We start from the raw sequence: 17,405 nt of genomic DNA, 5'->3' as shown, positions 1-17,405 counted from the left end.
GCTGCTGAGAGCAGGCGCCGGCAAGCCTCTGCCCTTGTCTGTGAGATCGGTGATCTGACAGAGTGCTGTGCACACTGTCAGATCACCGATCTGTGATGTCCCCCCCGGGGCAAAGTAAAAAAGTAAAAAAAAAAAAAAGTCCACATGTGTAAAAAAAAAATTAAAAAAAAAATCCTAAATAAATAAAAAAAAAAAAAATATTCCCATAAATACATTTCTTTATCTAAATTTAAAAAAAAAATCACACAATAAAAGTACACATATTTAGTATTGCCGCGTCCGTAACGACCCCACCTATAAAACTATATCACTAGTTAACCCCTTCAGTGAACACCGTAAAAAAAAAAAAGGCAAAAAACGCTTTATTCTCATACCGCCAAACTAAAAGTGAAATAACACGCGATCAAAAAGACGGATATAAATAACCATGGTACCGCTGAAAACGTCATCTTGTCTTGCAAAAAAAAAGCTGCCATACAGCATCATCAGCAGAAAAATAAAAAAGTTATAGCTCTCAGAATAAAGCGATGCAAAAACAATTATTTTTTTATATAAAATAGTTTTTATTGTGTAAAAGCGCCAAAACATAAAAAAATTACATAAATGAGGTATCGCTGTAATCGTACTGACATGAAGAATAAAGCTGCTTTATCAATTTTACCACACGTGGAATGGTATAAACGCCCCCCCTAAAAGAATTTCAGGAATTGCTGGTTTTTGTTCATTCCGCCTCCCAAAAATCGTAATAAAAAGCGATCAAAAAATGTCATGTGCCCGAAAATGGTACCAATAAAAACGTCAACTCGTCCCACAAAAAACAAGACCTCACATGACTCTGTGGACCAAAATATGGAAAAATTATAGCTCTCAAAATGTGGTGATGCAAAAATTATTTTTTGCAATAAAAAGCGTCTTTTAGTGTGTGATGGCTGCCAACCATAAAAATCCGCCAAAAAAACGCTATAAAAGTAAATCAAACCCCCCTTCATCACCCCCTTCGTTAGGGAAAAATAATAAAATTTTAAAAAATGTATGTATTTCCATTTTCCCATTAGGATTAGGGTTAGGGCTAGGGTTAGGGCTAGAGTTAGGGCCAGGGTTAGGGTTGGGGTTAGGGCTAGGGTTAAGGTCGGGGTTAGGGCTAGGGTTAGGGCTGTGGTTAGGGTTTCAGTTATGATTGGGGGTTTCCACTGTTTAGGCACATCAGGGGGCTTTCCATACGCGACATGGTGTCCGATCTCAATTCCAGCCAATTCTGCTTTGAAAAACTAAAACAGTGCTCCTTCCCTTCCGAGTTCTCCTGTGCGCCCAAACAGTGGTCCCCCCGAACATATGGGGTATCAACGTTCTTAGGACAAGTTGGATAACAACTTTTGTGGTCCAATTTCTCCTGATGCCCTTGGGAAAATAAAAACGTGAAAAATCATTTTCGTGAAAAAAAAAATATTTTTTATTTTCACGGCTCTGCGTTATAAACTGTAGTGAAACACTTGTTGGTTCAAAGTTCTCACAAAACATCTAGATAAGTTCCTTGGGGGGTCTAGTTTCCAACATGGGGTCACTTGTGGGGGGTTTCTACTGTTTAGGTACATCAGGGACTCTGCAAATGCAACATGACGCCTGCAGACCAATCCATCTAAGTCTACATTTCAAACAGCGCTCCTTCCCTTTCGAGCTCTGCCGTGCGCCCAAACAGTGGTCCCTGTTGTGAATTCCGCTCTTGGGCTCCCTCCGGTGGTTATAAGTAGCATTTTTGTGAGTTCTGCTCTTGGGCTCCCTCCTGTGGTTTTGAGTGGTATGGCTGCTTCTTGGATTTAGCATCAGCAGCTGTTTTCACTGATCGTCTTTCTGGCTCTGCTATATTAGTCTGGCCTTTTCCCTAATTCAATGCCAGTTGTCAATTGTTGAGCTTGGAGTCATGGCTCTCTGAGGATTTCCCTGTCACTCTGACCATTTCAGCAAAGCTAAGTCCTTGCTTGTCTTTTTGCAGTTCACTTGTTGTGGACTTTGTTGTTTTGCACTTTCTATGTTTTGCTCATTTGTCCAGCTTATCAGTATGTATCTAGTCAGCTAAGCTGGAAGCTCTGGGCAGCAGAGTTTGCCCTCCACACCTTTAGTCAGGTGTGGAGATTTTTGCATTTCTCTGCGGTGGACTTTTTCTAGTTTTTATTACTGACCGCACAGTGTTCTGTCCTGTACTAATTCTTTCTAGCTAGTAGTGGCCTCCTTTGCTAAATCTTGTTTCATACTACGTATGTCATTTCCTTCTCCTCTCACAGTCATTATTTGTGGGGGGCTGTCCTATCCTTTGGGGATTTTCTCTGAGGCAAGATAGCTTTCCTGCTTCTACCTTTAGGGGTAGCTAGTTCTCCGGCTGTGACGAGGTGTCCAGGGAGTGACAGGAACATCCCACGGCTACTGCTAGTGTCTGTGTTAAGATCAGGAACTGCGGTCGGTATAGTTACCACCTGCTCAGAGCTAGTCGCATGTCGCTCCTTAATCACCAGACCATAACAGGTCCCCCCCCCATATATGGGGTATCAGCGTACTCAGCTCAAATTGGACAACAACTTTTGTGGTCCAATTTCTCCTGTTTCCCTTGGGAAAAAAAAATGTGGGGGCTAAAATATCATTTTCGTGGAAAAAAAATATTTTTTATTTTCACGGCTCCGCGTTATAAACTGTAGTGAAACACTTGTTGGTTCAAAGTTCTCACAACACATCTAGATAAGTTCCTTGGGGGGTCTAGTTTCCAATATGGGGTCACTTGTGGGGGGGTTCTACTGTTTAGGTACATCAGGGACTCTGCAAATGCAACATGATGCCTGCAGACCAATCCATCTAAATCTGCATTTCAAACGGCGCTCCTTATCTTCCGAGCTCTGCCGTGCGCCCAAACAGTGGTTTCCCCCCATGTATGGGGTATCAGTGTACTCAGGACAAATTTTCACGGCGCTACATTCTAAACTTTAGTGAAACAATTGGGGGTTAAAAGTGCTCACCACACATCTAGATAAGATCCTTAGGGGGTCTTCTTTCCAAAATGGGGTCACTTGTGGGGGGTTTCTACTGTTTAGGCACGTCAGGGGCTCTCCAAACGCGACATGGGTTCTGATCTCAATTCCAGCCAATTTTGCATTGAAAAGTCAAATGGCGCTCCTTCCCTTCCGAGCTCTGCCATGTGCCCAAACATTGGTTTACCCCAACATGTGGGGTATCGGCGTACTCAGGACAAATTGTACAACGACTTTTGTGGTCCAATTTCTCCTGTTACCCTTGGTAAGATAAAACAAATTGGATCTGAAGTAAAAATTTTGTAAAAAAAAAGTTTAATGTTCAATTTTTTTTAAACATTCCAAAAATTCCTGTGAAGCACCTGAAGGGTTAATAAACTTTTTGAATGTGGTTTTGAGTGCCTTGAGGGGTGCAGTTTTTAGAATGGTGTCACTTTTGGGCATTTTCTGTCATATAGACCCCTCAAAGTCACTTCAAGTGTGAGGTGGTCCCTAAAAAAAATGGTTTTGCAAATTTTGTTGCAAAAATGAAAAATCGCTGGTCAACTTTTAACCCTTATAACTCCCTAACAAAAAAAAATTATGTTTCCAAAATTGTGCTGATGTAAAGCAGACATGTGGGAAATGTTGTTTATTAACTATATTATGTGATATATCTCTCTAATTTGAGGGCAGAAAAATGAAAAATTTGAAAATTGCTAAATTTTCATAATTTTCGACAAATTTCTGTTTTTTTTCACAATTAAATGCAAGTCATATCGAAGAAGTTTTACCACTATCATAAAATACAATATGTCACGAGAAAACAATGTCAGAATCACCAGGATCCGTTGAAGCGTTTCAGAGTTATGACCTCATAAAGTGACAGTGGTCAGAATTGTAAAAATTGGCTCTGTCACTTAGGTGAAAACAGGCTTCGAGGTGAAGGGGTTAATTTAACCAAAATCAGGGAAAAAAAAAAAATATCAGACTTGATAAAGGCTCACTAGTGACACCTCTAGCACAACATTTTACCATTATGGTCGTCCCGAAACAGGAGGATATAAATTGGTAGTAAAATTCTGATGACAGATTACCTTTAAGAAAACACTTGTCGGTGTTTTGTTTTGGTTTGTTTTTTGGGGGGCGTGGGGTATGGTTGTGCACAAGAAGATCAAAAATGATAAAATTGCTAAAAAAAAAGTAAATTCCGGCTGTGATTAAGTCAGCACAGCTGTATGTATGGGGCTACAGACAGGTCATGGTGCCCGAGCTCACCCGTCCTTTGCTGCAAGCATCAGTACTGGGCATGTTATGTCAGCATCAGACCCATACAATGAGGCAATGGAAGAAGGGGCCCTGGTTTGAGGGTTCATGTTTTCTTATATCTTATGTGGACTGCCGGCCTCAAGCGTCACTTACTAGGGATGGTGCAGGATGCACTATGGTAAGAAGACAGGCCGGCAGAGTGATGTGCAACATTCAGCTGGGAAACCTCAGATCCCAGCAATGATATGATGTGGATGTGACAGGTACCATCAAACTAAACATTATACAGCAAAAGTAAGTAGCCCCCTTTGCAGTGATGGAATTTCCTAATAGTAGTGGCCTCTTTCAGCAGGATAATGCCCGTACCACGCTGCAAAAACTTCATGTCACGTTGTGACGTCTTCAGTAAGGAAGGGGGGGCCTAAAACTGTCCCTGTAACTGGGACCCTAACTTTCCCTGTCCCGGAGGTACTCTTGAAGGTAGAAGTCTCCAACCTTACTATGCTCCTGTTAAACTCTGTTCTGTCTCCTCCTCCACTCTGGGACAGAAATGTAAGGTAAACAGGACACAAAGACCAAACAGGGATAACAGTTAGGCTAGGTTCAGGTTGCGTTAGTGCAATCCGTTTAGCGCTAGCGGATTGCGCTAACGCAATGTCTTTTTCGGGGCCGCGTTTAGGGGTCGCGTTAACGTCCCCGCTCTCGCAGATCCCCGATCTGCGAGAGCGCGGGAACGGACCTCTGGCGCGCCACGAACGCTGCAAGCAGCGTCCGAGGCGCGCTACAAAAGACCGGCACATCGCTAGCGCGTGCCGAAAATGACACGCGCTAGCAATGCGCTTTAACATTGCCGGCAATGGGAGCGCTAACGGACGCGGTGCACGGCGTTAATTTCGCCGTGCAACGCTGTCCGTTAGCGCTCTCCCATTAACGCAATGGGAACCTAGCCTAAGCAACAGAAATACAAACACTCACCAAAGGTAAAGAGGCATATAGGGAAGAATAGGAATGTACCAACCAAATGGGAATAGGACAATGAGGAAAGCATACACCCAAAAACAGCATGCAACAATCTCCAGCAGCAACAACGATCTACAACTCAGCACAGAGTCTCCAAGGAGCTAGGAAGGAAAGATTTCACTGGCAATGCAGAGAAGGTCTGGCCAGGTTTAACAGGGAGAGGCAATGACCAGATCAGAAGCAGCTGAAAATGGAGCTTGCAAGTTTCTGACCAACATAGAAAAAGTTGTTAACCTCTTCAGCACCAAATTAATTTAACATGGGACACAAATACACAGGCTAAATGGAAGATCTGCGATTCACAATACGTAGGGATCTTCTAACCCTAAATCTCCCAGGAGGACTTGACAGGTACATGACAAAAGTTCAAAGTGATGACTTGGGCTCCAAACTTCCCGGATGTCAATCAGATTGGGTGTTTGGGACGTGCAGGAAAAAACGAGTCTGATCCATGGAGCCCGAACCTCACAACTTTAAGGGTAGGGGTAGTTGACATCAGATTAGCCACCTGCTGGAACACGTGCCCCGATCTCCAGATGTGACGTCACCTGCTCCGCTTGCTTCTCAATTCGACAGTGAACGGAGCAGAACGAACCCAATCTGCTGATAATATCTTGGTGCCAGATGCCAGCCATGTTTTTCTTACGTTATACAGCTATGTTTATTGACCTTTCGCCAAAAATCATGTTGTGCAAGTACTGCTCCTTTGTAAGAGAACACACATATATGAATGAATAAAAAATATACTTTATTTACAGGGTGGCACAAAACATTTCACAGTTCACTAGCAAAAATCTTCTTCCGGAGGTAGTTAATCCACGTTTCCTTTGTTCCAAGGTCCATTGAATTCCATTCAAAACTAGGGATCTGTAATAGAGAACTAACATGTAACTGCGGGAAGTCATCTATAGAAATTGTCTCAGAGAAAATATATATATATATATATATATATATATATATATATATATATATATATATATAGTGCCTTGCTAAAGTATTCGGCCCCCTGGAACTTTTCAACCTTTTCCCACATATCATGCTTCAAACATGATTTGAAGCATATGTGGGAAAAGGTTGAAAAGGGGCCTGAATACTTTCGCAAGGCACTATATATATATATAAAACACACAGACTGACATAGGAGAAGATACTATTATACAGACATGAGGAACCCATCATGATTAGTGTTGAGCATTCCGATACCGCAAGTATCGGCCGATACTTGCGGTATCGGAATTCCGATACCGGGATTCCGATACTTGCCGCGTATCGGATACCGGAATCGGAAGTTCCAAGATTCAAAATGCAGAAATTCAGCCAATGAGAATGATTCCAAGTGTGGGCACATCCTGTTTAGCATGGAGGGCATGAAACTACTGGCAAGGCTGTGATTGGCTGCTGAAATGATGTCATGATGCAGTTTAAAAGTCGCTGGCGCCATTTTGCGATCACTCTGCTGTGAATTCAGTTAGTGACAGGACGCTGTTTGCTGACTGAGGGACAGTTTAGAGATAGCGATTTGCTTCTTTGTGCTTTCCAAAGGCTAATTTAGCAACCGCTGTGTTCACCTACTATTCACCTTGCTTTTGCCTTGTAGCGCTGTTTTCACAGCGATCTGCAAGGTATGTGTGTGTGCGTGTGTGTGAGTGCAGCCCACTCTCTAGTCTGAGTGCAGCCACATAGGCCATCCATAGCTGGTTGTATTCAGTTCAGGGAGGGTGGTTCATTGCCTCATACTGTTCTTTTTTTTTTTTTTTTTTTTTCAAGTAGTGTAGTCTGCTGCTAATTTATTCAAAAAATTCCTATTAGTGTCTTTCCACCCGTCTCCAGCTAATTTGTGGAAAAACACTACATAGGATAACGTAGAGGAGGGTTTTTGGGCCTTGCAGCGCCGTTTACGGCTGTCTGCATGGTCTCCGTGTGACTGCAGCTCGCCCTGTAGTCTGTGAGCAGCCATAGCCTGGTTGTCTCCAGCTCAGGGTTCTTCACTGCGTCATACCGCCAAATCAATTTTCATTTTGTTTTAAGTAGTGCAGGCTGCTGCACATTTTTTCCAAAAAATCCTATTAGTGTCTTTCCACCCGTCTCCAGCTAACTTGTGGAAAAACACTACATAGGATAACGTAGAGGAGGGTTTTTGGGCCTTGCAGCGCCGTTTACGTCTGTCTGCACGGTCTCCGTGTGACTGCAGCTCTATCTGTTGTCAGTTCAGCCCCCAAAAAAAGAAATAAATAATAAAGTTCACCAAACACACCAGTTACACCACTTTACATTTGTGTAGGCCACATTAGCTCATATTAAAGTCTAGTCCACACTTTAGAAAATTAGTGTTTCTTATACCTGTTAGGAGGAGTTGCTCAGGAATAAGCACACAAATCCGTTAGTACTTTTCTGCTTATCTTTATCAGTCAACCAAGATGAAGAAGGCAGTGAGTAAGGCACGTGGGCGTGGGAGCCGGCGCGGAGCAGGGAGGGGACGTGGGGATTCTGTGCCTGCTGCGGGCACCGGTGACTCATCAGCACCCACTTTCACCAGGCAACAGTCATTCATGCGCAGCTTTGTGTCAGAGCGCCGTACACCGCTGCTGCGTGAAGAACAAATTGAAGCTGTTGTCGGATGGATGGCAGCTAATGCATCAACTTCCATTAGTGCCACATCCTCTCAGACACAGAGCACTGGAGAGCAGCCATCTGTCTCTTCACCACCTGCCAAATTGCCCAGGCAGACAGAGAGCCCAGGACAGGAGCCGTCTCTACTTCTGTTCTCTGAATCTCTTGGCTTGGAAACAGGGGGCCAGCCAAGCAGCATTGGAGAAATGGAAGAAGAGGCAGGGTGCAGTGATGCCCAAAAGCTTTTTCTGTCTTCCTCTGAAGAGGCGGGTGGGCCAGTGGCTCCGGTCACCACATCGCAGGCCGCATCAGCTGATGATGACACTCAGGTGCCACTTACTGGTGCGTGCTCTGCTGCTGAGACTACCCAGGAGGAGCAGTTGGGGGCAGAGGGTAGTGTAGATGATGAGGTCCTTGACCCATCTTGGCGTGAGGGACAGGAAGGTGGTGGGAGCAGCTCTGAGGAAGAGATTCCCCGTACGGCCCAAAGAGGGAGAGGGAGGGGGAAGACTGCGGATCCTGCAGCCTCCGCTTTGGCACCCGTTAGGAGCATGTCTCTTCCAAAAGCAAAAAAGGGCGCTCCCAAGACTTGCAGTGCCTGGTCCTTTTTTGACACAGTTGCAGATGACATTTGCTATGTCAGATGCAAGGTGTGTCATCAAAAAGTCAAAAGAGGTAGAAATGTCAGCAACCTCAATACCTCCAACATGTGGAAACATGTGCGCAACAGGCACCCGGCGGAGTTAGAAAAACACACTGAAGAGGTAGGCCAACCAACAGCGGCAGCTACCACCTCTTCAGCTCGTGTTGCCTCTTCCTCTAGCTCACACGCAGCTGGTTCGGCTTCCTCCCAGGATCGCCGTGGAAGAACCTCTGGCCCTGTTGTCCAGAGACCCGCTGTAATTCCACCCGCAGCACCACTTTCCCAGTTATCCACACACTCCCAGCCCAGTCTACAGCCATCGGTAGTACAGGCATGGGAGAAAAGGCGGCCTTTCTCGTCAAACCACCCACGAGCACAGGCTCTGACTGCAGGCATTGCCAAACTTCTGTCACTGGAAATGCTGTCATTCAGGCTGGTGGAGACTGACAGCTTCCGTGACTTGATGTCATTGGCAGTCCCACAGTACAATGTGCCCAGCCGCTTTTACTTCAGCAGGCAAGCCGTCCCTGCCCTGCACAAGCATGTGGAGGGACACATAAAACACGCGCTACTGAACGCCGTCAGTAGCAAGGTCCACCTCACCACCGATGCGTGGACCAGTCAACATGGACAGGGGCGATACCTTTCCCTCACTGCCCATTGGGTTAATGTCGTTGAGCCGGGTACAGACCGTGCGAGTGGCGCAGGACGTGTCCTGCCCACTCCAAGGATTGCAGGAATCCATTCTGTACGCATTGACTCCTCCTCTTACACCAGTTCCTCAGAATCATCGCTGCAGGAGCCGTCACAGTCCACCTCCACATGGACCCGTGATGAACGTGTACCTGTTACGACCGACATGAGCACAGCCGTGGCCAAACGTCAACAGGCCGTCTTGAAATTAATTTTTTGGGGGAATCGTAGCCACACAGCGCAGGAGCTCTGGAATGCCATCAAGCAGGAGAGCGATGTGTGGTTTGTGCCAGCGAATCTCCAGCCAGGCATGGTAGTGTGTGATAATGGCCGAAATCTGGTGGCAGCTCTGGGCCTCGGCAACCTCACTCACTCACATCCCATGTCTGGCACATGTGCTCAATTTGGTCGTGCAGAGCTTTTTGAGGGACTATCCGAATCTTGATGCACTGCTGCACAAGGTCCGCCTAGAGTGTGCTCACTTGCGGCGTTCCAGCACGGCAAAAGCGCGCATTGCGGCTCTGCAGCGCCGACACCGCCTGCCGGAACATCGCATCATATGTGACCTACCTACCAGGTGGAATTCCACGTTACATATGTTGGAGCGGTTGTGTGAGCAGCAGCAAGCTGTAATGGAGTACCAGCTGCTTCAGGCGCAAAGAAGTCGCAGTCAGCGCCGTACAGACTTCACAACCACAGAGTGGGCCACTATGAATGACGTCTGCCAGGTTTTGCGTCCCTTTGATTATTCCACGCGGATGGCGAGTGCAGATGATGCACTAGTCAGCATGACTGTCCCCCTTATCGGCCTGCTTGAAAAATCACTGCAAGCGCTAAGGGATGATGTTGTGGAAGAGGTGGAGGATGAGGATTCACCATTTCCATCATCTTCTGGACAGTCAGCGCCACGGGGTTCCTCACAAACGCGTAGGCAGGGGACAGTTTGTGAGGAGGATGAGGAGGAGTCAATGGAGGAGGAAGACATCCGTCCAGAGGAGGGAGTTACCGAATTGTCCAGTACTCAGTGTGTACAGCGAGGGTGGGGTGATGACGAGCGGGCAGAGATCACGCCTCCAGCAGGGGACAGCGTTTCTTGGGCAGTTGGCAGTCTGCAGCACATGGTGGATTACATGCTGCAGTGCCTGAGAAATGACCGCCGCATCGCCCACATTCTCAACATGTCTGATTATTGGGTGTTCACCCTCCTCGATCCTCGCTACCGGGACAACGTAGAAAGCCTCATCACACCGTTGAACCGGGAGCGAAAAATGCGGGAGTACCAAGACACACTGGTCAATTCCATCATCTTCTCCATTCCAACTGAGAGAAGTGCTGCTAGTGCATTCCAAAGCAGCTCAGTGCGTCCAGGCAGTGGTGGAGGCTCTGCACAAAGAGGGAGCAGAAGCAGTGCCTCTGCCCAAGGCAAGACCAGTATGGCCCAACTGTGGCACAGTTTTCTGTGCCCGCCACAAAAGTCTACACCATCACAGACGGCTCCAGTCAGCAGGAGGCAACGGTTCCGTCAGATGGTGACAGACTACATGTCTTGCCCTCTTGCTGTACTCCCAGACGGCTCTTCCCCTTTCAAGTTTTGGGTCTCAAAGCTGGATACATGGCCAGAGCTAAGCCAGTATGCATTGGAGGTGCTGTCTTGCCCTGCGGCCAGTGTATTATCGGAACGTGTCTTTAGTGCTGCAGGTGGTGTTCTAACTGACCGTCGCATGCGACTATCCTCCGATAACGTTGACCGGCTTACTTTCCTGAAAATGAACAAGGCCTGGATCTCGCAGGAATTTGCCACTCCTCCTCCTGATTAAATAATTAGGTCACTGTATACGTTATCCACGTCTCCTGTTGTGTTCATCTTTCTACCACCTGAACTTAAATTCCTGGGCTCCAACACCGCCAGTTGAGGCTCAGAAGTGCCGTCTGCACAGTCAAAACATACGACCCAGTGTTATTGGGTTTCAGTAACGTCAGCTGATCCCCAGCTGTGTAGCCGGCAATGTGTCATGCGACCGCCACGCTGACACAACAACTGAAATGTAAGGGAATCTGTCCCCCCCCCCCCCCAAGGCGTTTGTTACTGAAAGAGCCACCTTGTGCAGCAGTAATGCTGCACAAGGAAAAAGGTAGCTATTTTGGTTTTGCTCCTTGCACACGCAAAACGTAACACTTATTAAATGTGTTCACTGATACCGTAAAACCGTCCCGGAGGTGGGACTTTCCTTCGTAATATGACGCAGCACAGCCGTCATTCCTACCCCCCCGGCGCCGCGCCCCGGCTCATCAGCGTTGTTTGATTCCGTCCCGGAGCCTGCGCTGTTATGTTATCCCGTGGCCAGGCACACTTAGCGCTGCCCGTCTTCTGGCATCATTTGGTGTCAGGCTGGCTGCGCCTGTGCGGCCGCGCTGGCCGAGAGCCCGCCTCGCAGTGTCTTCTGATTTAATCTCACTGGGGGCCTGGGATCCATGGACATGCGCAGTGCATATCTGAACCTCCACCTCTCACTCATCTCCCTATGGCTTCTTCAGACTGTTCGGTGTCAGCTGGTCCCTAATAGCATGCCACGGCCGTGACACCGCACAGTCTTAAGAAGCCGTAGGGAGGGGAGTGAGAGGCGAGGATATGCACTGCGCATGGCCATGGATCCCAGGCCCCCAGTGGGATTAAATCAGAAGACACTGCGAGGCGGGCTCTCGGCCAGCGCGGCCGCACAGGCGCAGCCAGCCTGACACCAAATGATGCCAGAAGACGGGCAGCGCTAAGTGTGCCTGGCCACGGGATAACATAACAGCGCAGGCTCCGGGACGGAATCAAACAACGCTGAGGAGCCGGGGCACGGCGCCGGGGGGGTAGGAATGACGGCTGTGCTGCGTCATATTACGAAGGAAAGTCCCACCTCCGGGACGGTTTCACGGTTTCAGGGGACACATTTTATAAGTGTTTAGTTCTGTGTTTGCAAGGAGCATGATGAAAAGAGCCACCTTTTCCTTTTGCATCTTTTGTGCTGCACAAGCTGGCTCTTTCAGCTACAAACGCCTTGGGGGGGGGGTTAAAGGTTCCCTTTCGACTTTCTCAGGCTTCGGCCTACATTGTGTTCCTCTGCTTTTCCACCTGCCCCTGGGCTCCAACACCGCCAGTTGCCGTCCAGAAGTGCTGTACGCACAGTCAACAGTCCATCCTCTGTTATTGGGGTTCAGTAACGTCAGCTGTTCCCCTGCTGTGTGTGTGGCAATCCCTCCTACCTCCTCCTACCTCCTCCTCCTCCTGTCCCTGGGCTCCAACACCACCAGTTGCCGTCCAGAAGTGCTGTACGCACAGTCAACAGTCCCTCCTCTGTTATTGGGGTTCAGTAACGTCAGCTGTTCCCCTGCTGTGTGTGTGGCAATCCCTCCTACCTCCTCCTACCTCCTCCTCCTCCACCTGTCCCTGGGCTCCAACACCGCCAGTTGCCGTCCAGAAGTGCTGTACGCACAGTCAACAGTCCCTCCTCTGTTATTGGGGTTCAGTAACGTCAGCTGTTCCCCTGCTGTGTGTGTGGCAATCCCTCCTACCTCCTCCTACCTCCTTCTCCTCCACCTGTCCCTGGGCTCCAACACCGCCAGTTGCCGTCCAGAAGTGCTGTACGCACAGTCAACAGTCCCTCCTCTGTTATTGGGGTTCAGTAACGTCAGCTGTTCCCCTGCTGTGTGTGTGGCAATCCCTCCTACCTCCTCCTACCTCCTCCTCCTCCACCTGTCCCTGGGCTCCAACACCGCCAGTTGCCGTCCAGAAGTGCTGTACGCACAGTCAACAGTCCCTCCTCTGTTATTGGGGTTCAGTAACGTCAGCTGTTCCCCTGCTGTGTGTGTGGCAATCCCTCCTACCTCCTCCACCTCCACCTGTCCCTGGGCTCCAACACCGCCAGTTGCCGTCCAGAAGTGCTGTATGCACAGTCAACAGTCCCTCCTCTGTTATTGGGGTTCAGTAACGTCAGCTGTTCCCCTGCTGTGTGTGTGGCAATCCCTCCTACCTCCTCCTACCTCCTCCTCCTCCACCTGTCCCTGGGCTCCAACACCGCCAGTTGCCATCCAGAAGTGCTGTACGCACAGTCAACAGTCCCTCCTCTGTTATTGGGGTTCAGTAACGTCAGCTGTTCCCCTGCTGTGTGTGTGGCAATCCCTCCTACCTCCTCCTACCTCCTCCTCCTCCACCTGTGCCTGGGCTCCAACCCCGCCAGTTGCCGTCCAGAAGTGATGTACGCACAGTCAACAGTCCCTCCTCTGTTATTGGGGTTCAGTAACGTCAGCTGTTCCCCTGCTGTGTGTGTGGCAATCCCTCCTACCTCCTCCTACCTGCTCCTCCTCCACCTGTCCCTGGGCTCCAACACCGCCAGTTGCCGTCCAGAAGTGCTGTACGCACAGTCAACAGTCCCTCCTCTGTTATTGGGGTTCAGTAACGTCAGCTGTTCCCCTGCTGTGTGTGTGGCAATCCCTCCTACCTCCTCCACCTCCACCTGCCCCTGGGCTCCAACACCGCCAGTTGCCGTCCAGAAGTGCTGTACGCACAGTCAACAGTCCCTCCTCTGTTATTGGGGTTCAGTAACGTCAGCTGTTCCCCTGCTGTGTGTGTGGCAATCCCTCCTACCTCCTCCTACCTCGTCCTCCTCCACCTGTCCCTGGGCTCCAACACCGCCAGTTGCCATCCAGAAGTGCTGTACGCACAGTCAACAGTCCCTCCTCTGTTATTGGGGTTCAGTAACGTCAGCTGTTCCCCTGCTGTGTGTGTGGCAATCCCTCCTACCTCCTCCTACCTCCTCCTCCTCCACCTGTCCCTGGGCTCCAACACCGCCAGTTGCCATCCAGAAGTGCTGTACGCACAGTCAACAGTCCCTCCTCTGTTATTGGGGTTCAGTAACGTCAGCTGTTCCCCTGCTGTGTGTGTGGCAATCCCTCCTACCTCCTCCTCCTCCACCTGTCCCTGGGCTCCAACACCGCCAGTTGCCGTCCAGAAGTGCTGTACGCACAGAGCCAAACACCTCGCCAATGTGTTAGTGGGGTTCAGCACCGCCAGCTGTTCCCCTGCTGTGTATACGGCAACGTGTACTGCGACCGCCACGCAGGCACAACAAGTTAAATTTAAGGGAACCTGCCCCCCCCCCCCAGGCGTTTGTTACTGAAGGAGCCACCTTGTGCAGCAGTAATGATGCAAAGGGAAAAAGTGCCTCTTTTCGTGGTGCTCCTTGCACATGCTGAACCTAACACTTATGAAATGTGTCCCCACACAGCGTTAAACCGTCCGGTAGGTGGAACTTTCCTTTGTCGTGTGACGCAGCACAGCCATCATTTTTACCCCCTTGGCGCCGTGCGCCGACTCCTCAGCGTTGTTTGAATCTGTCCCGGAGCCTGCGCTGTTAGGTTAGCCCTTGGCCATGCACACATGTTGCGCTGCCCGTCTTCTGACATCATTTGGTGTCAGGCTGGCTGCGCCTGTGTGGGTGCGCTGGCCGAGATCCCGCCTCGCAGTGTCGTCTAATGTAATCCCACCGCGGGCCTGTGATCCGTGCCCATGCGCAGTGCATATCCTCGCCTCTCACTCCCCTCCCTACGGCTTCTTCAGACTGTGCGATGTCAGCTGATCCCTAATAGCATGCCACGGCCGTGACACCGCACAGTCTGAAAAAGCCGTAGGGAGGGGAGTGAGAGGCGAGGATATGCACTGCGCATGGGCACGGATCACAGGCCCGCGGTGGGATTACATTAGACGACACTGCGAGGCGGGATCTCGGCCAGCGCACCCGCACAGGCGCAGCCAGCCTGACACCAAATGATGTCAGAAGACGGGCAGCGCAACATGTGTGCATGGCCAAGGGCTAACCTAACAGCGCAGGCTCCGGGACAGATTCAAACAACGCTGAGGAGGCGGCGCACGGCGCCAAGGGGGTAAAAATGATGGCTGTGCTGCGTCACACGACAAAGGAAAGTTCCACCTACCGGACGGTTTAACGCTGTGAGGGGACACATTTCATAACTGTTAGGTTCCGCATGTGCAAGGACCATAATTAAAAGAGCTAAGTTTACCTTTTCCAGCATTAGTGCTGTACACAATGGCTCTTTCAGCTACAAACGCCTGGGGGGGGGGGGTTAAAGGTTTCCTTTCAACTTGCTCGAGTGCAGGCTTCGGCCTACACTCCGCTCCCCCTGCTCCTCCTGCTGACCCTGGGCTCTAACACCGCCAGTTTTGGCCCAGATGTGCTAGCTGCACAGAGAAAAACACCAGCCAATGTGTCAGTGGGGTTCAGCACCGCCAGCTGTTCCCCTGCTGTGTAGCCGGCAACGTGTCCTGCGACCGCCACGCAGACACAAGAACTGAAATTGAAGGGAACCTGTCCCCCCTCCCCCAGGTGTTTCTATGTTTTACAGCTACCTTGAACAGCAGTAATGCTGCATGTGTTCAAGGTGGCTCAGAAACTTATTCTCCTTGCCCATGTTGAAGTGAACACGTCTAAAAATGAGTCCTCTGCGACCATTAAAACGTCCCTCAGGTGTGATTTTCCTTTGTATTGACACACGCAACAAGCTCCTTGGTAGCGCTGCCCGTCTTCTGGCATCATTGTTTGGCTGGCTGCGCCTCTGCGGCCGCCTTGCCCCACACAACGCCCCTCGGTGTCTTATTTATTTGTACTGCGAGGGTGTGATTGATGGGCATGAACGGTGCATTTCTTCGCCTGTCCCTCATCTCCTTCCGCCTTCTTCGGACTGTGCGTCTTCATGGCCGTGGCATGCGATAAGGGATCAGCTGACGCCGCATAGTCTGAAGCGGATGTAAGAACCCAAGCGAGAGGCGAACATATGTACTGCGCCAGGCCATGAATCCCAGCCCCGCAGTGTTTTAACAATGTTAAGACACTGGGGGGCTGGGATTCATGGTCATCGCAAACCGCAACAGCCGACATAACATGTCAGAGGATGGTCAGCGCTAACAGCGGAAGGCCAAGGGATAACACAAAAGCGCAGACTCCTGTGCAACAAATAACGATGCTCAGGAGGCCGCGCAAAGCACCAAGGTGGGATTCTTGACATCTGTGCTGCGTCTCATTACAAAGGGAACTCGCGCCTCCAACAGTTTGACTGTATAAAGGGCTAAATGTTATACGTGTTTCATTCAGCGTGTGCAAGGAGAAAAATTAAAAGAGCAACCTTTGACTTGTGCAGCACTACTGCTGCATAAGCTGTGGCTTTTCTACTTTGTAACACCTGAGGGGGAGTTAAAGGTTACCTTTGAAATTGGTTCAATTAGGCTTCGGCCTACACTCTGTTCCCCCTGCAGAGCCCGGGCTCCAACACCGCCAGTTGGGGCCTGGTACTGCTAGCTGCACAGAGAAAAACACCAGCCAATGTGTCAGTGGGGTTCAGCACCACCAGCTGTTCTCCTGCTGTGCAGCCGGCAACGTGTCCTGCAACTGCCACGCAGGCACAACAGACCCAAAGCTGCCGCCAGTGCAGGCTTCGGCCTACACTCTGCTCCATCTCCTCCTCCTGCTGACCCCGGGCTCTAACACCGCCAGTTGGGGCCCGGTACTGCTAGCTGCACAGAGAAAAACACCAGCCAATGTGTCAGTGGGGTTCAGCACCGCCAGCTGTTCCCCTGCTGTGCAGCCGGCATCGTGTCCTGCAAAAGCCACGCAGACACTTGCTCTTGTACCTTCTGCTCCCCATCCTGGTTCCAGTACCGTCAGCTGGTTCCGGGCAGAGCCTTTGGCTTAGGTGCCTCCCTCTGGGTATCCGAGTTCCACCAACGTCAGGTGGTCCTTGGTAGTGCTTTCAGGCACGGGTACCTCCTGCTTAGTAACCGGGTTCCAGTAACGTCAGCTGGTCCTCGGTAGTTCCATTGGCTCTTGGACCTTCGGCTACCCATCCGGGTTCCAGCACCGTCAGCTGGTTCTCGGCAGTGTCTTTTGCTCTTGTACCTTCTGCTCCCCATCCTGGTTCCAGTACCGTCAGCTGGTTCCGGGCAGAGCCTTTGGCTTAGGTGCCTCCCTCTGGGTATCCGAGTTCCACCAACGTCAGGTGGTCCTTGGTAGTGCTTTCAGGCACGGGTACCTCCTGCTTACTAACCGGGTTCCAGTAACGTCAGCTGGTCCTCGGTAGTTCCATTGGCTCTTGGACCTTCGGGTAGCCATCCGAGTTCCAGT

The 17,405-nt window shown here is 50.0% G+C and overlaps 1 protein-coding gene across 1 annotated transcript in view; it reads right to left on the bottom strand.

Moving 5' to 3' along the window:
* Nucleotides 1-6,009: 6,009 nt before the first annotated feature.
* Nucleotides 6,010-17,405, bottom strand: part of LOC143785855 (FAST kinase domain-containing protein 1, mitochondrial-like) — a 60,544-nt gene continuing 49,148 nt past the window's right edge. The window contains exon 15 of the mRNA XM_077274992.1: nucleotides 6,010-6,149. Within this exon, the coding sequence (XP_077131107.1) occupies nucleotides 6,057-6,149 (93 nt within the window). The 3' untranslated portion in view covers nucleotides 6,010-6,056. The remainder of the gene's footprint in view (nucleotides 6,150-17,405) is intronic.

Source organism: Ranitomeya variabilis, chromosome 7 (genome assembly GCF_051348905.1).
Source record: "Ranitomeya variabilis isolate aRanVar5 chromosome 7, aRanVar5.hap1, whole genome shotgun sequence".
Taxonomy (NCBI): domain Eukaryota; kingdom Metazoa; phylum Chordata; class Amphibia; order Anura; family Dendrobatidae; genus Ranitomeya; species Ranitomeya variabilis.
This window is presented reverse-complemented; position numbering and strand designations above follow the sequence as displayed.